At 29.3% G+C, this 21839-nt stretch overlaps 1 protein-coding gene across 1 annotated transcript; it reads left to right on the plus strand.

The window, feature by feature from the left end:
* On the plus strand, positions 1-21335 carry LOC148226714 (uncharacterized). Its single transcript, XM_088203945.1, has 4 exons — positions 1-204; positions 16425-16625; positions 20518-20628; positions 20763-21335. The coding sequence occupies exons 1-4, from the start codon at positions 144-146 to the stop codon at positions 20993-20995; spliced, it is 606 nt and encodes a 201-aa protein (XP_088060071.1). The 5' UTR covers positions 1-143; the 3' UTR covers positions 20996-21335.
* The last annotated feature ends 504 nt before the right edge of the window (positions 21336-21839 follow it).

Genomic DNA, 21839 nt, shown 5'->3' on the forward strand with positions numbered 1-21839 from the left:
AGTGATATTTTGTACCGGCGAATGCCGGTTGTGTGCACACGATGAATCCAAAATCAATCTGATACAAACTAGTTGAATCGTATATCTCCGTTAAACATTACATAAATCGACTTACGACTCTTTTGCCTGACATTGGTTTAAAGATGGAGTTTAACAGTATATTGCGCGTAGTTTTGCTGCTGTCTGGATGTATTTTGGTGTCAGGTATGTTGTTTATATCGAAATTTATACATACATGAATAAATTATGGTGTTTATGGTAGAATAAAGCATTACGAAAATCTTCGGTTTCTTCAAAGCGTTTTCTCTTGAGCATAATTATTGCAATTGTTACTTGAATTATACGAATGAAACTTTTGTATTAAAATTGCATGTATTGTATTTCTGTATATTAAAGAGCAAGTCATATGTATATGATTTACTTTTATGAATCGGTATTTTGATTATTCACAAACTTAATTATGAATCGAGAGTTTGTATGTATTTTTAATTAGTTATTATTAACATAAGATTAAATTATAGTGATATGACACTATACTCTTATGGTTATCTCGTCCGAGGGCATCACTAAGGACATCCACGAGTGCCACTTTTCATTTTTTTTTAACAATCTGACGTGACATTCAAATTGGATGTAACATGAGGAAAATCTGAATTTTCTTGTCTTATTTATATTATTAATTAGTACTCAGTTTAAAAGATGATATAAGCTATAAATTAGCAGGTAAATTAAAAACTACTTACGTATATTGCTATCATGAAGAATTATGAAGCTGAGCTTTACAAGCGACTGTAATGGTTATTTTATACAAACAATTTCGTTATAAGGCATATTTTCTTTTCCGGATCTTGATTGTATGTATAAAATATTTTCACGAGTAACTAAAATATATATCTTAGATACTAGGTACCATTAATATCTAATGTTTCATGGGCAGCATTTAAACATACATGTGGTAGCTTGAAAAAAAATTAATGAATCAAAAATTTAAGCTAAAGAAAAAGCCATTAAAATTAAGCTCATTATAAGTAAGACATTTCCGTTGCATATTACACACTAAGTCAATATCCGTTTCAAAACGGAATATTTAATGTTTGAGAAAGGCGAAATGTCGTTACGTAAAAATCTCATTTTCAGACCTTCATATTCATTGAAAAGGTTTCCATTAACCTTTATTAAGGTGTTTTATTTTTGTTTTTATACAGTTTTAGTGCGTTTTTTTAAACAACCTTGTTCTTATACAAAATACCTTTTCTATTTTATATTACCATGGTTTGGTTCATTAGATAATAAGTTAATATAGTTCCATAATCATGAGTAAAATATGCGGAAACATTGCAAAAGATATTTTTGTATTGTATTATTAAAATATATTAGTTTTATTATTTTTCTATGTTTATATTTTTCTGCTAAAAATATCTTCTCGATATTCATAAACTAAACTCTATTATACAATATTAGTATATATTTAAAAAAGTATTATTCTATATTATGTATTTCTGTAAAATATATGTATGATATTAAGTTATTTATATCAAATCTTATTTTACAGTTTTTTGTCAAAAATTAAGGCAAAAGTCATTTTATTATTTGAAAATTGAGTACTTATTTTTATATATATTATTTTTCTTATTAATTAGTTAGAAAATATTGACAATAGTATAGAATTTACTTAACTTACATATATTATAAGTTTAACTTATGTATAATATTACATATTATATAAACAATAATATATTGTAAAGAACTACTACAAATATGAGTTCGTTCAGTGACTTTTTTTTATTAAGTGGTTATTAAAAAAATAAAGACTTTTTTTATTAAGTGGTTATTAAAAATAGTTTAAAAATATATAACATACTTATTGACAAACAATTGTTCGCCAATGTAAGTCATAGTTGCTGTATTTTTTTATTTTTCTTTAACAAAAAACTGTCTTACAAGTTGAATGAATTATTCAGCTTAATTATTTAAGATAAAGAATTTATTCAACTAAATGAGGCTTATTGACAAACAAGCACTGCTTTAAAAATCGCGATAAAAATAATTCTAAAGCTGTAATATCAGAGAAATTCATTAATCAATAAAAGACATTTTTGTATTTTTTCTTTCTATAAAAATTTGCCTATATTATTGTTTTTGCTAAATGGACAGTCGTATTTTTTTGTTGCTCCTGTATTTTAAATGAATTCTCTACATTACGATGCACACTTTTTAGTAGATTTTAATGCACCCTTGTTTTTGAAAAGCCGAACTAAAATATATATTGCTGGGCTTAAAGAAAATTTTTTTGCATTATTATTTTATTATATTTTCGAAGCTTCTGTTTTCAGAAAATAATAATAAAAAACATGAAAACAAAAAGTTACTAAACTTTGAAATGGTTTTTTAATTTTATTCACACTACTTTTTGAAGTAATTCCCTAGTTCTGGAGTACCGCAGGAGTCCACTTTTGGTCCGTTACTTTTTTTTTATTTAATTCTGGCCATTGATAACTGAGAATATTTATTAAATACTGATGACACAATAGTGTATAAGAGTATTCTTACAAATATTTCGCTGCAAATATTGCAATGCCTTACAACAAGGTAAATTAGTACCAAATTAGTAAATCAATAATAGTAATAATCAAATCTGTGACATAAAATTTATAATCCGTAAATGCCAATATACAGCTAGGGGTGGTTTTTATTAAAGGGCATTTCTGTAAATATAAAAATCGAGTCAGCTGCGGGGGCTCTAGCCCGTGATCGTTAGTTTATCTGTCCAGCGTTTTACGGACCACGCTATTCCGACATTAATGGAGGATTCAGAGAAAATTCCGTAGATGTAAAAGTATTATATATTTTTATTTAAGTGCTATTTTTTATACAATATATTGTATTTTCAATGAAACATTTGTTTTTTATATTCAGGGGTAGTATAACGTATATGTAGATTTAATACTAGAAATAGCAATAATGTAAGAAGAACCTCTTTTTATTTTTTTTTAAGAATCAGAGAACAAAAACATATACAAACAGGGTTGTTTAAAAAATATTAATTTTAGAAATAAGACATGGCAAGGATTTTAAATGCTGAATAAAACATAAAACCAAAAACAATATTAAAAGGGGCGGTAAGAAAATAAATTCACAGCCTTACTTCGAAAACAGTAAAGCAATATTGCTCTGTGTACTTACACATACCGGTACATCCCTCAGGGTCATTGACTAAGCACGAGATTATCACGTGTTCAATTATTTTATTTTTCGCTGACTGTTGAAAATAAATAGAAGTATTATTAACGTAGTTTTTTTCTAAATATTTCTCGAGAATTTCTATAAATAGTAAATATATTGAATGTGTAATTTAATGTGCAATAATTATTATAGTATCTAGTGCTTTAACAACTAAACATTCTTTAAACCAGAAATATAAGCTTATATTCATTATTTTTGAAAATAAATTTAAAATAATTTTTACAGTACCAAAAAATCTACTGCAGAAGAAACAACGAGAGATAATTACAAATAGCATTGAATACAATTTGAACAAATCTGCCACGCTCATAAATTTTCTCTACACATCGCGTGACTGCGCATGTTTGTTCTTTTGTCGTTTTATACCGACAGTTGGCCTCCGCTGCCTTTCCATTGTGCTCGAACCGTAGCGTAGGTCAGGCACGCTGTGAGCTTTCAACCGTCAAACATAACCTTTCAACTGTTACATGCACGGCGCATGCGCTCGAGATATATGCGCACGCGCATTGAGCGCCAGCGGCTATATTGCAATTCAATTTTCACCGTTGCATCACGTTTGATTAGGGGTCGGTACGAACGACAATTTGCCTCGGAGCGATTTGCATTTCGCCACCATTTATCGCTACCTAATCTTTTGCACGGGCTGAACCTCATTAGCGTGCATAATCGGCAAACGATCCTTTTACTTTCTTCCGATGAAAAAGCTCTAAACGACGCTTGCGCAATCGCAAGCCAGTGTTATGCTATGTGGCAAATTGCATTATATAAACGCACATGACATTAGATAATATATAATGCTCGACAGTCAGTGTTGTATTAATTTTTGCAGCGTTGTCTTTAAAAGATCTTCCGGCATGACTTATTGTCTCATTTTTTTACTTTACTGTTCATTATAGAAATATGTTTGCATTGGTTTTTAAAAATCACTTGATAATAAATTGTTATATGTCTAAATAATGTTTTAAAAACATAAAAAAAATAATAGGAAAATAAAACAAATATAATGTAGCCCATGAAAAAAAAATATAATTTTGGCATTAAAAAATAGTTAAATTCCTTTTAAATTTATCGGTCATTGTCAGGATCAGCCATCGTCGCTCTATAGTAAGTGCATTTATGAAAAGCATATAAAACTAATTATTTTGGATTTTAAGGAATAGATTTTTTCTCGCGTTGTAATGGAAATATTATTTTTTATCTAAGCGGATATTCATTAAACAGTCTAACCCTTAGAAGTTCATGCTTTAAGTTCTAAATCTAATTATAGTTTAAGAACTCTCATTAGGTAAAGTCCAACATATCTCTCTTAGGGGAAAATAAGCGGAAGAAGAAGTACAGTCGCATCTCGCATATTGCTCCATAGTTAGTCTGCACTTTGATATTACACTATGTTCTAAAATATGATAGCTTTCCTTACCGATACTACTACGGACTTCTGATATGAGAGTATTGATCAAAGTATATTCAAATCGAATTTTGGTCAATAGGAGGGCGCAAAAACAATTATCACTTCTCGGAAGGCAAAAATTCACGTCAAAAGCAATAAAATCGTGTCAGCGTTGTCGCAGTGGGAACGCTCGGTAACGAGCGTTCCCACTGCGACAGCGACGGCACGATTTTATTGCTTTTGACGTGGATTTTTGACTTCTGAGAAGTGATGATTGTTTTTTGCGCTCTCCTATTGGTCAAAATTCGGTTTAGATATGCTTCATTCGATTCTCACTTATTGTAAGTCGTAATATTGTTATAAAAAGTCAGAAAGTGTAAGATTGGCAAAACAGTATTTTCGCTCACTACCTGTAAGCACGGTGACGATATTTGGGTGACCGTTTTTTGGGGTACGATACAATTGTATAAATGCACATTATTTTGTTATATCTGTCGGCACTATTGCTCCTTTTAATAAACCTTACGCTTCGAATTTTAGTAAATTTTATTGACATTTATAGATCAGTCTTATTTCCCTTTTTTCCTTTGAGAATACTAGCTTTCCGTTGATGTTGGCTTAATTTTGAGCAAAGATTTAAATACAAGTTTTAGATTTTGAGTCCGTTTTTCGGTTGGCTGCTAAATATTAAATTCATTTCGTCGAATACATTTATTGCTTTTTACTAAAAAAAATGATGGTTTATTAGATGTTTCTTTAATTCTTCTAATTTGTCATCTGTATTTTTTTCATTAATTATTTTAATCTCTTATTTTGAATGATAAATTAAAAAAAAGTCATTTTAATAAATCTTTCCAATTAATCAATTATGTATATTTTTGAGGGGCCACTTCATAAATAATTTTAATTAGCAACTTAGTTGAGCTTTATAAAAAATATATTAAGCAATGAATTACTATTTTTTTCATTCTCAAATTTTTGCTTTCAGCGCTGCAAAATTTCTAGTGATATAGTTGTGGTAGTTTGAGACTTTTTCAGTAGAAAATCAGAATCTCAGAGTCTTAAGTTATTTTTTTTAAAAATTTCCAGATTGTCAATCTGTGTTTCTTGTATTAATTCGTTCATTTTCTAAGTCTTTATTAAACATTTTAAGAGTTGTGAGTTTATAATTTTTATGAAATGATATGATTTATTATATTAAATATATTGTAGCGAATGTAATTCTTGGGGCTACGTAATTAAACGACCTTTTTTTATAGAGCTGGCGAGGACCTGGGGTGTTAGACCGTTGTTATATATTGATTGAAAAAAAGAAAAGAATGTATATTTTAATAAATAAAAATTAATTTAAAAAACACCCGCTTCACGAGTTGAGCGGTGGTGTGGCAACACTGAGAACTGTCAGAACGCCGCCACAATATAATATACATACATTTGCAAATTAATATTTTTTTGATAATTTATGACAAAAATATAATATTTAGGTCTTGAATATGTATAAATATTTTTTTTCCAAGAAAAATGTAGTTAATTTCAATACTAAAGCTAAATCATTCTAAAATTTGTATTGTTCATTAGGTTCTTGAAAATGTTCTTTAAATAAAATATATATTTCAATAAAAATAGCTATTGCTATTTTTATAAACAGGATAAAAAAATAAACTTTAAATAAATAATTCTACAGTTGTCGAGAAATTCGTATTCATATGAAAGAGTACACGAAACTTAGTCTTAGTTTTTTGGTTATAATATAGCAAAACACTTATTATTTGAATAGCCTCATATGTTTATGTTTGTATACGAGCATCTTAAATAACGTGGGCGTCATTGTTAAATATTTTTGCATATTTTTTTGGAAGCTTATGAATAAGTATTATACATTTATTTTGACCTTAAGTTAACAAGAGTTAAAATAAAAAAACCGTGGTGTATAAAATTCGCTTTTGTTTAACTTTAGCTCTGTGTTATAGTTACACAAGGTCAGAAAAAATCCCATTAAACACTAGACGAGAGCAAGAGGTTTTCGAAAGGGTAAAATCTCGAGAGAAACACAAGATATCACGATACCAGTGCAAATCTTTCCCAGGCTGTGTACCCGGAGGCTGCGCTGGACCGGCACACCTACATAGTATTATATATACAAATATCTTAATTATTTCTGTGTGCGAATATCATTTTATGGTTGTGTTTGTGTGTCGAAGGTCGAGTTGTAGAAGCTGTAACTTCTATTGTGCATCCGGGGCAATTTATTCATTTTTTACAATGTTAATCTGACGCCTTAGAAAGGATTGGTTCTCACGGGTTTCATTACAGATTTATATTGAAAAAAATATGTGGGTTATTAATAAGTATATATACGTCTACTTTTTTGATATAATAATGATTTATTATGTCAAAACTTATGTTGTCAACAATAATTTACCAAGCAATGTGTAGGTTTATAAGTAATTTATTATAAATCAATCTTTTTCATGGGCATTATATAGTTTGCTGCATCTTATACATTAAGTATATAATTTATCTCATCATTGATATACGAGTTTTTTTATATTCTTGTCCGATTATGCAATACAAAAAAAAAATAATAACATACACACGTGTATTATATAAAAAATGTCGACTTACCCACGAATTCTTTTCATTGCATAACATTTGATCTTCCGAAATCTGGGCAGTAAGTTTAAATTGATTGTTAACACTCAGAAATAAGGTCAGTGTTCAATTCAAAACGCGATTTTGATTAGGTACAACTAACGAAAAGTGATTAATAATGTATTCTCTGTTGTTTCGTTTATAAGTAGCCTGACATTTTATCGATTCTATGAATTACTGCAATATGTGTATGGTTATTAAATTTTATAGATAATAAAATTGAATATGTCAGTGATTTTAAATTGTAGTTACATACACACATATGTATTATATTAAATCTTATTTATTACTATACTTAATAAATAATATTTACAAAAACCTGCCAGGCATATACGCATACATTTAGTATTTATATTTGCATATTCGTATACATGGAAGTACAGGTTTATTATTTTTAAGCCGTTGCTATTTTTTATATTCAATTTTTAAATGAGCTCCCAAGACACAGATGTTTTCGGCGATTGTTACAAGGAGCTGCTGGTCCAATTTATATGATGGGATCATTTTGACATTTATTACACAATCTTTTTGAGTGTATATGTATGTGTGGGTATGTTAACATTTTACATGCCACTAAAAACACAAGTTATCATATATTATGTATTATTCATTTCGATTTATTTCACGTTTATAAAAATATTTGTTATTTTTTATTGGCATAAATTATATTATGGCTGATGAGTGAGAAAATATAGCTAGGGAACAGTGTTAGATAGCAAAAAAGGTCCACACATCCTTTCTCCATTACAAATTATTTTATTTAGGGGACAGAAATATTTGTTTACTGAACAATTAAAATAAACTGTGCATTACAAATAAAATTATATAATTATGTACATACGAATAATATTTTTTACAATTAGCAATTACTTACAATTAAGATTTTTGGTATTAAGTCAGTTTGTCAGTGGATGGCAAATTATTTTCTTGTTTTATTTAAAGGCTAGTATTAACGCTATTTATGTAATGAAAAATATCAGCTAAATCATCCATACCTTCATTTTGGAAAAATATTAATGATTCTATTTCAAGTTTTAAGAATAGGCATAACCACCTCACTTGAGTTTGCTAAAGCAAACATTTGTACTTTGCTTCCACAGATATGTTTTTAAAGGTCTTGTTTTTATGTATCATAGTTTATCATATTTAAAACTTGCTCTAGTATAGGCTTTAATACTGCTCTCAAGTCTTGATTGTGGGCACAGCGCACAATCCAAATAAAAACACATGAAAGTGTACTAAATCAGAGAGTCTGACAGGACACCAGGATTCGTTTGCAATGCAACCGGAACATTCTACAGCATTCTGCGAATGTAATGTGAGCCGAAAGGGAATTCTTAAATGCAATTAGAAAGAGCGCGTTTTTGGCACAAAATATCGAGAACGAGCAAGAGCGAGAACGAGAACGCTGCAAGGATAATTAAGCGTGTTACACCCTGTTCTCGGCGAGAGTGTTGATGAGCTGGCATTAAATATTGGCTTTTATCATTTCGCGAAGCATTTGCAACATACTCGCGGAACAGTGATTAAGAACCACTGTATTAAACGAATCAAAACAACTCTATGAAAGCTGATGAATCTATAGAACAAAAAACATAAAAAATAATTGCAACGGATTCGACTATTTGCTTTCAAAAAAATAATAAAAAAAATAAAGTAACCTCAAATACACTATCCATAAATAGTGATGGCAGCTGGACAAGAAACAAAACCACAAGAAATCACACCAGCTGTACAAGCCGACAAAAGCCGGCAAGGAAATACTCGAATAAGCACCCTTATAAACCCATAAATTAAGTATATTTAAATTAAAGATATTAAAGGAATCTGAGCTTAAAATATCACCAGAGTATGACCTCATTACAGGAAAATTACTAGGAAGAAATTCCAGAGAAAGTTATGAGACTCATTAAATATATATTTAATGGTATACTTATAGTAGCATACTACCCGGACCAATAAAAAGTTGCAGAAATAATATTTATACCAAAATGGGTGGCTAATTTCTTTGTTGTCGGGATCGACTTTTTAGATAAAAAAAAATAGTTACGAGCAACCTAAAAAATTCCCTCTGGGCTAATCGTTATAAAAAGAGGTGTGTGGGGGTGGGGTGGGGTGGGGGGGGGGGTAAATTATGATTTGTCGACACTGTGATGGCGATGACACGATTTTATTGCTTTTGACGTGAATTTTTGATTTCTGAGAAGGGATAATTATTTTTGCGCTCTTCTATTGGGCAGAATTCGGTTCAGATGTGCCTCATTTAATTTGTAATATTATTGTAAAAAGTAGTGTGCGCGATAGATATCCGAGCGCTCACATTGTGACGTCAGCGGCATAATTTTATTGCTTTTGACGTGAATTTTCGAAGGTCCGGAAATTTTTTTAGGCTCTTTTATTGCTCAAAAAACGGTTCAGGTTCACTTTATTTAATTTTCACTTTTTGGAAGTGCTCATATTATAAAAGCTGCGACGGTGACGGCACGATTTTGTTGCTTTTGACGTGGATTTTTGACTTCTGAGTAAGAATAATTGTTCTTTACGCGCTGCAAAATTTGGTTTGGATTTAATTTGTCCGGAAAATTTATCGCCCGCAATTCACCGTCAGCAATTAATCGCAGCGTTAACTAAATTGCAAGTCTCATAAAAGCTTGTATGGGGGTCCGATACTTAATACAAAACTTGTTTTAAAGGCTAACTTTTATATTTATTTGTAGCATAAGAAGGGTTAACTCGTACCTATTATTATTTATTCAATACGATGTTAAAATATATAAAATATCATTTTTGGCATGAGGTCTGGAAACATTGTTTTCCCAGGGCCAGGGTTCGCTCTCGGTGGCCATGGGTGTCCTACAGGAAAGCATGCTTGAACCAGTATTATATTTATTATACACTTATACTGCAGATCTCACTAAAACGGATCATACCATGGTTGCTACATTTGCTGATGATACTGCGATATTGCCACCACATGACAACCCAAGAATGCTACAAAAAACCTTAAGGCGTGGCTGAAGAAATTCGAGATAAAATCAATTGAAACAAAATCTATGCATGTAATGTTCTCCATGAGAAAAGGGAATTACCTGCCAGTATCTCTTAATAATAACTGAACACAGGCAGAAAACGTGAAGTACCTCGAGATGCACTTAGACAGAAAATTGTCTTGGTAGAAACTATGCTTAGAAAAAAATATTGGCAAGTCACGGCTGTCTTTAAAATGCAAAGCGCAAATCTGCAAACCTAAGCTGAAGCCTATATCGACATACGGAATACAAATGTGAGGGGCCATCAGCACCTCTAACATAAATATAATAGATTCCAGACCAGGTGCCTTAGAGTGTAACTAACGCCCCATGGTATGTAGCCAATGAGGTCATACTTCAAGCTCCGTAAAGGGGGAAATAAGTAATCATAAAAAATATATGGACCGACTAATTAACTTAAGAAAATTCACAATTATTTTTTTGTACGAATAACTAAAAAAATGTTTTAAAACGTGACACTTATTTATTTATAATTTGATTGTTATATTTAAATTATCTGACCCGTTTCCTGTGTGTAGAAATGCTGGATCAAAAACGTTATTTTGTTAATTAGGCCTAATGATATTAACTAACGTTTTTAATCTTAAAAGCAGATTTACCATATAGTACATATTATATATTACAATATATATTGATATCATCAATAGTTGAATGAAAATATTAATAACTTAAAAAAATAATATATGTAACACTTAGTTCGTGATCAATTATTTTATTTCTTGAACTTTCATAATCAAGTCCGTATCAAATTTTATTGCTATAAATAAACTGTCTGAACCGTTTCCTGTGTGTAGAAATGCTTGTCAAAGTAGCGTACTTTTTTATTATCCTTTTTAATCTTAACACCGGATTAAAAATATTTAAACACGTAGATATGCGGATTATTATAAATTGTGTTATTGCTTTTAAATGAATTTAACAAATCATTAGGGAATCCAATCCAGGGATTTTGGAATCCTAAATGATTGACCTTAATCTATGAATTTCAGGGTTACTAAGCGTAATCCTGAAAATTTCATAGTTGATTTGTATCAAGAACAATCAAGTTGCTTTCTGAGCAACTTTTACATTATTGATACACCTGCGCTTGTAATGTGCGGGTTCGCCAGATGCTCATAGTTAACACTTTAATGCTGCAAAATGCAATTAAAGCATCGTTAAAAATGTAAGTAATTTAAATATAAAAATATAAAATCATTTAAATATAAAAATATATTATAAAATAAAAAGCAAAATTATGATTTGGCAATATATTGTCTATCCAAAGCAATAAATTATATTTTTTAATTTTTGACTTATTTTATAAATAATATTTAGTGTATAGTATATGTATAAACATTTATTTATATGAAAATATAAATTAATGAATATTTTTTACTCCAAGAATAATTTTAGTTAAATTGCAATCCTGATAACACAGTATTATAATTTAGACTAAGTGATTTAGACACAGTATTATAATTTAGACAATAATATTTGAGCAATTTATAAATAATAAGAATTGCAATTTTATATTTTTATTGGTTACATATGTAAACAATATAATGAAAACTTATTTATACTACTTAATTATATTATGCAATTATTAAAATTATATTTTCGAATTTTTTAGTTAGTTTTATAATTTAATTTTTACATACAATTTTGATTATCGGTTATGTTATTTTCCCATCGATATTTTACACAGTTGTATCGAATTATACGATACAATTGTTTACGAATCTAATGTATTCAATCTGAAAGATATCGTTCAGATATAGTATTTAGGCATTGCATCTTACTAATATACTATTACAAAACTTGAACGCCAGATTGATATTAGCTTATGATTTCACACACTATGAATTGGTCCATTTAATATTAGACTACGTCAGGTAAATACGAACGTGTCAATATATTGCAATTTGCGTAACATATACTGATCCGAAAGTGAATTATCGCAGATGTCTCAACTGTGCGGCGCGTGTCTAACAAAATGTGAAATAATAGATTGGTTTAATTGCTGTCGATATTTGCGTTCCGCTGTTCTAGTTTTGGACACGTTTTTTTTTTAACAGAACGATATTGTTAATGACCTCACGACGAAATTTTGAACTCGTTTTTCACGTGTCAAACGGCGCAAGGTTACAATTATTGTTAAAAAAACTTAATCGCAGTCACGAAAACGTGATTAATATTTTATTACAGGCCCAGCGGTTAATTTATGGCTGATACAAGAAGTACCGGAAAGAAATCCAATTTGAAGAAATTCGATTAGCTTTGGGTAGTTATTGTTATTAGATGTAATCTGATGAGTCAATTTATTGCTATTTATATAATACAATACTAATATAACTATTGATTGGACTATCTAATTTTAGTATAATTGAAAAACTCGATATGAATGGTGTATTATATAATATCAAGGCAATACAATTATTTATGAGTAATAAACAAAAACAATTTTTATTGCGCATGCGCATTTTATCCCTCTTAAAAGACACACTATTAATTTTCAATGGTAGTCTGTCAAATATTATGTGTTGATTAACTTTCAATCATTTTGATGAAGATAATATATTGTATGATATATACTATTTGCATATCTTAAAAATATTTAACCGAGATTTGGCAAAAAATATGCGACACTAAAGCTTACTTTGATTTGATATTTTTTAATAAGTTTAACTAAATATATGTATATATATACATTTTTTTTTAATTGTTAAAAATAATGTTTTTAATAAGATATTATTAACTGCTGTCCGTAAATGATTTACTGCAATTCTTATTTTATATTTAAAAATTAAATAGTGGTTTTTTAAAAAAAGTAAAAAATCTTACGCAACGAAAAGGCGATTTAATTTTTGTTAGTTTGAAGAGTTTGTTAGATGGTATTATGGTGGGAATAGAAGAGAGCTTTATTTTTTACCGGGACGTATAGTGCAACTGAGCGAATTTTGAAATGGATTAACGTGAAATATAATATACATTTTTATTGGAATGAGGTGGAAATTTTTTATTTAAATCAGTAAAATTGTGGAAGATTGTATATAGAATAAATATAGATATTGCATATATTAATTTTAAGTAGATTTCTCAAAAATATATCTCTATATATTGTAGTATATATTTATATTTATATGGGATATAACGGTTTTTATGAACACGGTAATTGCGTGTATCTTTTCTTAAAAATAGACATTGTAAAATATTGAATATTTTTTTTAACAAGCCTGATCCGCCATCTTGTTTCGAAATGGAGTCTATAAGAATTTCATATGCACGATAGACCAGTGGTATAAATCGGTGATTAATACCTGAAGGATCTGGGTTCAAGTCTCATGTGGACCTATCGTGTCTGGGATATCGGAATTAATTAATATTATTTAATTATAATTCTGATCGATCATCATAGATTAGGTTTTAGGTTAATTGTTTTAATCTAAAGAAGGAATAAATAAAATAAATCGATCTAGGTCGTGACAATTAACAAAAAATAAATATTTTTCACTTTTAGATTTATTGAAATTAAATTAAAATTAAAACCTTTATAATTCTTCCCCTACAATTTTGTACCGAAGCTTATTTTTTTTTTAATCTTCCGTTGCAATATAACAGCCGACAGCCCAGTGCGTTACAACGGGGTAAACACAATAAGTAATTTTTATTGCTTTGATTTATTTTATTAATATGTTTTAACATGCTATTAATATATTTCGTTGATTTATTTTACATTTTTTTACGTTATTTAATTTTTGTGAAAAAAAAATATTAATTCAGAAGTTCTCAATATTTTTTATAAAATTAATATAAAACGTTTTTTGTTATGTTAATTTATTTCGTTCTTGTTATTATATTATTTTGTTATTATATTATTATTATATATTATTCGTTCTTTGTTAGTATATCATTATTATATATTATTTTTCATTAAAATCATTTACATTAAATCAAATTAAAAAAAATATGTGAATATATTACTATCTGCGGTACCACAAAACACTAGAAGATCACCCGCCGTACATGTACGGCGATACTCCTTAAAAAATTAATACTAAATCCCATATGCACTTTGAGTTTTTCAATTTCTATCGTGTCTGGCATATCGGAATTAGTGTTTATTATATATTAATAATTCCGATCGTTCATAACAGATTAGGTTTATCTACATTTTCTTAATCTCAAGGAAAAATAAATAAAATAAATCGTGCCAGGTGGTGACATTTATTGATTGTGAATTAAAATAAAAGTTTATAATTATTTATATAAATGCTATTATTTATGTCAGGTGTTTTACTAATTATTTGTTGCGTTTATCCCGTTGTAACGTATATAAAAAAATAATCTTCGTTATAAAATTTAAGGGGAAAAAGGTAAAAAACATTTTGTAATAAAAATTACAATAAATATAAGAATAAAAATATTTATTTTTGGCTAATAATGTGGGACTTAGCGATTTTTTAGTATATGATAAATGCCATAGTTTAAATTTTATTGATATAAAACTCATTCTAAAAATAAGTCCTGTGAATATATCAGCTAAGTTTGTTAGCCAGCATGATTCGCATTTTTGATTCAAAATGGCGGCTATTAAAAAAAATTACTACGTTGAAAAAAATCTTAGATGAAAATTTTTAAAAGTAAACGTTTTAACATAGAAATTAATTTTAAATAAAATTTAAAAATAACTTTGATTTTTAATTATTTTTTTCATTGCTGTTGGATATAACGAAAGTTTATGACACGATAACTGGCGTAGTTTTAATCATATCAACTTTATTTAAGAATGTTTTTTGTAAACATCTTAGCTAAGTTCGTTAATAAACGTAAACAGATATAATCGTAATCTTATTTAAAAATGATCACTGAAAAAAATCAATGATCAATGAAAAAATAACTACTTCGTTGGAGAAAGAAAAAGAATTTGAAGAAGAAGAAAAATAAAATGTGAATTTAAATACTGTGGAGCTACGACTTACGCGAGATACAAGCAATTTTTTTTTAATTTGACTCGACATACGAGCAAAAAACGTATAGCGTAACTAAAAAAAATCTTTATCATTAGTTTAGGTGTCATTTATCCATTTCAATTTTTCCTGTTGAAATGGAATAATAGCATTTTAGGAGCTAACCAATAACAAAATTGGTTCTAAATTAGCCTCTCTCCCATTCGAATGACCAGTGTAGAAAATAATTCGTTTTTATTTTTATTCATATTTATTTTGATCATATTTCAATGACACATTTTCATTCATATTTATTTTTATCATATTTTAATGCCTATTTAAACGACTGTTTTCTTAAATTATTTGAATGAGTTTATCAGTGACTACAGACGGCCTTAATTTTTTAATAATACATAAATTGGCGATACATTTTAGCAACAGTTTTTATTTTCGCATAGAATCTCAGAATAGATTGTGCATAAATTAACTTGACCGTTTTAAATAACCACAGTAAGCAAAAAGTTGCTGCGTTTGGAATAATGATAGTATTGACAACTCATAAAAAATAAATTGTATCTTTACTTGCAGACTATTACTATACCAAAGATTTCGCTACAAAAAACTCAAACTTTACATTAGAAATACTATAAATCGGATTTGTTATATGTGGTGATAGTCTTGATTATTTGATATCTAAAGATATAATGTAACAACTGTAAAACATCATATAAAAGTTAGATTTCTTTCCGGTACCCTTAACATAAGCACTCTCGATTGTATATTTCGTAACTTTTACTTTGCACATAGCTATCATCAGTCACCATTCGGCCAGCCTTGGGTAGATTGCACCTTTGGACACGAAACAACGTGACTATATGCAAATGCTTTGAAAAAAATACAAGCGTCCCAAATAGCACCATCGCAATTAAATCCGAAATTAGGAGAGATAGGGACTATTCATCTGGCTAATCTCACGGCTTTAGTCACGACATTGTGACTGGACACGAACTGCGTGTCAATAGATAGGTGCAATTGCCATTTTAATGGTTGATTTTTAAAATGTGCTTCGATCCACTGTGAAAAAGTCTTCGCAAGGTCTTTTACTAATATTTAGAAAGGACTTTCAATATTTATTTTTCTGAAAAAATATATTTCAAATTACAGATGGAGCTGAAGAAGGTGCCAGATATAAAAGGCCTCGAGCGCCTTCAGCCAGGACTTACTCGGAGGAACCACAGCAAGACTTGGACGAACGAGGAGGATCTTTACCCGCAGTCAACTCAGATATCATACCAGGACCGCCACCTCCCGGATTTTTGAGTCCATCTGTAAAAGAGTATCTTGAACTGGGAAAATCTATACCAGGTATGGAAAGTATTTGTAAGTGATTAATGCCCTGTAACTGTGAAGGTAAACGAGAAGGTGAATCTTTCCTTATAACTGGTTTTCAAACGATCATTGTTCCGATAAGTGTATAAACAAAGTCGTTATGTTAGGGTTGATAACCTAGTTCTAGGTTGTTGATCATTATTCATATTTATCTTAGGTAGCCAAATTTTCCGGATGTATCATATTAGGAACTGTTCAAATATCAATAAAAAATCTAGTATGAGCTCTTTAGTACATATCTATCTAGTAATTTCAGCCCTTTTGTCTTCTTATATAATACATATATCTTTGTGCAAATGGTTGTAGAGCTTTTACTTTCTTTATATGTCCATAACATATCTAGATAGCTTATGAACGCTATAAAGTCTCAATAGGGGAATACCTGGTTTGCCTAGGGCGTCAAAAATCCTCGACACAGCTCTGTACTTATATAATATAATACATATCCAGTTAAAGTAGTAAGAGTAATAAGTTAAACCACACCACACAATAAGGTCAAACGCCCACCACAAGCTCCATTGAAAAGGTAAACAATGCAATTGAGTTTTTCATACAAAAAATTTCGCAATATTCTTATATATGATATTTCATCATCATTATCATAATCACGCTTCATTACGTTGCAAAATAAAAATATATTAACCATTATCCATGCATTATATTTATATTTAGAACAGACTTTTGTACCAAAGAAGCTCTTATATCATATAAGTTAAACATGATCTGAATATTAGTACGCCTACTTCAAAGTCACGGAAACGATTTAGATAAGTTTTGACCTTAGACCCCGGATGGACCCTCGAGATTTAGAACAGTCGTAATAAAACTAAAAATCCAAGGCTTAAAAAACAATTTCTTTCGCCAAGGTCTTCCATTTCTGGTCGAAATGAATCGTGTGTAAAATATCTCTTTTTTTTCTTCGTATTAAATTATTATTTTTAATTAAAAGCTACATTTGCGTAATATATTAACTAACAGATCATCGCCGAATAAATTATCGACACCAATATATAACTCAAGTTCGTGAAAAAAATAAAATTTGTGCTGCTCGTTTTATTGATTTTGTAACTCCTTATTATATATTTACCCATCGTTTAATAAAAAATAATTGTTATTACAAAAAATGACAGCGATACATCGAAGGCTTCGCAATCCTTTCGCCGGCTAATTAATTATATGTATGTAAATCATACGCGAGGTTATAACACATACAATAATTTCAGACATCTGTTGAACGACAGCTAAATTAATTTAATTAAAATTATATACCAATTTATTTTAATATTTTTTTATAATCAACACAGATTTATATTCAATGTAAATAAAATAACACATCATCTCATTCTGTAAAAATATTTTAAATTATTATTAGTCATATATATTTTATGGATGTACATATATTTATAATTATGTATATTTAATGTTATTAAAAAAAAATTTTTGCAACTAATTTAGTGTTCTTAACCTTTCATATACTGTGATGTACACCGAGTGTACATATCATCATTTTATGTAAATATTACTATGACTATCAAATAAAATGTTCATACTTTATGTATTCTTTCGCGACACATTTACATATTATTAGTAAGTTTATAAAGAAACAAAAATAAATATTTTATTAACAAAATCAGTCAAATGTATGTGTTACTAGTCGAATGTTTGTGTTTATTATTAATTATTAAATCTTCCATTGTAACCTGAGCGTAAGCCATTAGCAAATCTGTACCAACTGAGTATGTTAATCAATCATAATGAATACCTACAAGTGAGTATTAACCATTGGACTGAAAGTCTGGGAATCGGTGATATCTATATTATAAATTATAAATTATTATGTGTTATACAATTGCTGTCACTGCAGTTGAGGCCGTTTTTTTTAAATTAAAATAAAAATTCGAGTGCCGCTGTCGGGGTTCGAACCCGCGACCTCAGAGTTACTAATCTGGGACGTTACGGACTACGCAATTTCGTCCTTATAAATCATAATAAATTAATTCGATTGAATATTAATGTTTATCTAATTTTAAAGCTATATTTTTACATGTACACTGATTGTACATCACCGCAGATAAGGTTAAAAAGTACAATGGTTATGTTCGTTGGTCTTAATTTATTTTTATTTTCTGTTGCATATTTTTACGTTAACCTACGATCGCTGCGTTATGATATATATTTAATTGTCTTTTCTGAATCCGAGTTTTTGGCAGCTATAGAATTTTAAAACATTAGAATTAAACGGTCAGTGAAAAATATGAATGATTACTATGTGAAGCAGGTACAGATTTAGCGGATTGCGTATTACATAAAGTGACGACGTTGTTAATTGTACCAATTTCAAATCTAATAAGATATGTATTAAATAATAACAAAAAAATCTGACTCAGCTCTGAATTATTGACAATGGTTAGATGATGTTATATTTCTTCCATTTTCTCAAGACATTTATTTATTTATTTAGCTTAAATTAAAACCAGCTGTTATCTTAATGCGTCACGATGGTTAAAAAACAGCACATTAAAATATACAAAAAGTAAAGATAAAAAATAATACATAGCAAGAAAGAAAAAAATCATAAAATAATATGATACGCACCGGACCAGTTCCATGTAGCTAAAGTTAATTAATTGCCGTACTGAATCACTAACTACCACTTCGCTTCCGTTTTGGAATAACCTTCAGCCGAAACGAGCCAAACAGTCGCATGAATTTTAAGATTCAGATTTTCAATCTTCCTTGAAATTATTTTTAAAATACAGTCATTTGAAATAAGGCAGTAAAAATTGCGCAATATTGATATATGGTGACCGAATTATTGCACAAACAAAAATTCTGAACTTAGACGATTGTTTGCTTGTCAAATATATTTCATTTTTAATTCTAATACTAACTGCTTAACCCTTTGAGGAGTATCGCCGTACATGTACGGTGGTCAATTTTTCACTGTTTTTAAGTACCCCATATATTTACAAATACAAGTGAAGAAGTAATAAATAAAAAATAATATATGTATTTAATATTTTTAAATTTTATTTAATTATATTTAAATTTAATTTAATGATAGAAAAGTGTTTAAGTAAATTAATAAAACCTACTTATATAAAAAAAGTAGTTAAATAAATCAAAGCAAAAAATGTTAAGAATACTGATTTTTTTTATAATGTACTATAATAATAATAAATAAATAACTAATAAACAAATGTGTATAAAATAACAAAAGGTTAGTATAATTTTTTAAATTAAAAAATATGTATAATTTAAAAAATGTAAGAATTTAAATTACTAAAATAATTGTATAATATTTTTAAAGTAAAATCATATTGACATCTGTGATATAAACAGATATTATTTTTTATATATATTGAAGTATTCTTAAATATAAATGTATGTGGATATATGCGTTATACTATGTTGTTATCGCTGACGTGTTGCGTCTTTACAGTCTCTAAGTCGTATCGAATATCGAGTTAAACTCTTGAAGTTTGAGTGTGAGTCTAGTTTTCTGGACTTGAAGTTTTAACTTGGATATGCTATGAAGTGAATTTAGGCTTCTGATTTGAGAAGTATGGTAGCAATCTGACTTAAATAGAAAGTCAATCAATACAAATGATTAAGGGTGGAACTAGAATATTTGCTTTAAAATATTTTATTTAAAATAATATTAATTTGCATCGCAAAACTGTTACTTGATCTTGGCACTTGGTAATGGTAAATGGTGGCTGGGAAAGACGGAACAACACAAGAAGCGATTGTCTACGTTAGTGAGAGTTTGGTTGTAGATACAAAAATAGTTTCTAAGATAAAGTATAGCATACAACCCTAATACTTAATTTGCTACATTTCTTATAATTTATATTATTTTTTCTAGGAAGACCTGGTACAGACTATCCCGTTCTCGCCGCAGTGCCGTACACAAATTTCTACTGCGATGAACAACCTTACCCTGGCTTCTTCGCCGACACAGAAACGAGATGTCAAGGTGGGTTGGTTATGGATGCAAGTCAATCCGTGACAGAATGGCCCCGGGCTATACTTTGTTTTGATGCGACACATTGTCGCTGCTGATTTGCATAAAAGACGATTGTTAATGACGAAATTCCCTTTTGCTCTCAGGTTGGCACTACTGCGACATCGACGGAAGACAGACGACCTTCTTGTGTCCAAATGGAACTCAGTTTTCTCAACCGGTGTTCGTCTGCGATTGGTGGTTCAATGTCAGATGCGATCTGTCACCAAAACTGTATTTCCTGAACGATCGTCTGTACAGAAAGACTACAGAGAGTCCGACGAGAAGACACAGAGTCATAACGAAGGAGTTACTGGAGAACATTTTTAGCAAGAAATAAATGGGAACTATAGTTTCGAATGAAAAGCGAATAAACCGTGAGATATTTATGGCTTAATCTAACCAGCTAAGCCTAATCTGTTCAGATATCTAGTTCATATTTATTTGTTCGAAACTGTATTAAAAGTCCTATATGAATGTTAATGCAGTATTTTTTTTATTAATATTGTAGGTTTAGTATATGTATGTATGTAATTTAAAAAAATGTAAGTAAGTACTAATGTATTATTTCACTTGTACGTTATGTACTGACCGCTTAGTAAAATTTAATTACAATTTAAAATGTATTGGTAATGTCTCTCTAATTAAAATATAGTTAATAATGCGTTGAGGGCGTAACGTACAAGTTTTTTTGATTAGATTTTTTATTTTTTGTAAATAAAATATGTAAAAAAATAATTTTATTATTTATCAAAAATAATCTAAAACGAGTTTGCTGGTATTATTTATGCCCCAACTTTTTAATACTTAAATACGCAAAGTGAGTGGGATGAGATTTTTTAGCATAGCATAAAGGGCTATGTATATCTTTATATATTATAATTATATTATAATTACCGTTAGTTAGTCAGTAGTCCGTAAGCTGCAGGCGTCTCCAAAGTGGATTCATTCTGAATTGCGGACGTCGAGCTGGACCAGTGAATGCGAAGAGAGAAGCGGCGGCTTCTGAAATCTTCGCTGGTCTGAAGTTGAGTCAGCCTTTTCTTGGTTGTAGTCCAACCTGAAGATTATCCGATGTGAGAGAAAATCTTTGAGAGGTTTTTGTATACAGATAAAGTGTCTGAGGTGGAAGTTATCCCTGGTTGCTTGCGTTTTATTTTCGATAGGACGACCGATTACAGAAG

The sequence above is a fragment of the Plectrocnemia conspersa genome, unplaced genomic scaffold (assembly GCF_051122295.1).
Source record: "Plectrocnemia conspersa isolate PC_06_02 unplaced genomic scaffold, ASM5112229v1 ptg000014l, whole genome shotgun sequence".
NCBI lineage: Eukaryota > Metazoa > Arthropoda > Insecta > Trichoptera > Polycentropodidae > Plectrocnemia > Plectrocnemia conspersa.

Excerpts from the sequence above, each read along its gene's own strand:
- LOC148226714 (XM_088203945.1), top strand. The coding sequence starts at position 144 with ATGGAGTTTAACAGTATATTGCGCGTAGTTTTGCTGCTGTCTGGATGT. Across the intron at positions 205-16,424 it reads TGGATGTATTTTGGTGTCAG|ATGGAGCTGAAGAAGGTGCC; the intron begins GTATGTTGTTTA and ends TTCAAATTACAG. Across the intron at positions 16,626-20,517 it reads ACTGGGAAAATCTATACCAG|GAAGACCTGGTACAGACTAT; the intron begins GTATGGAAAGTA and ends TATTTTTTCTAG.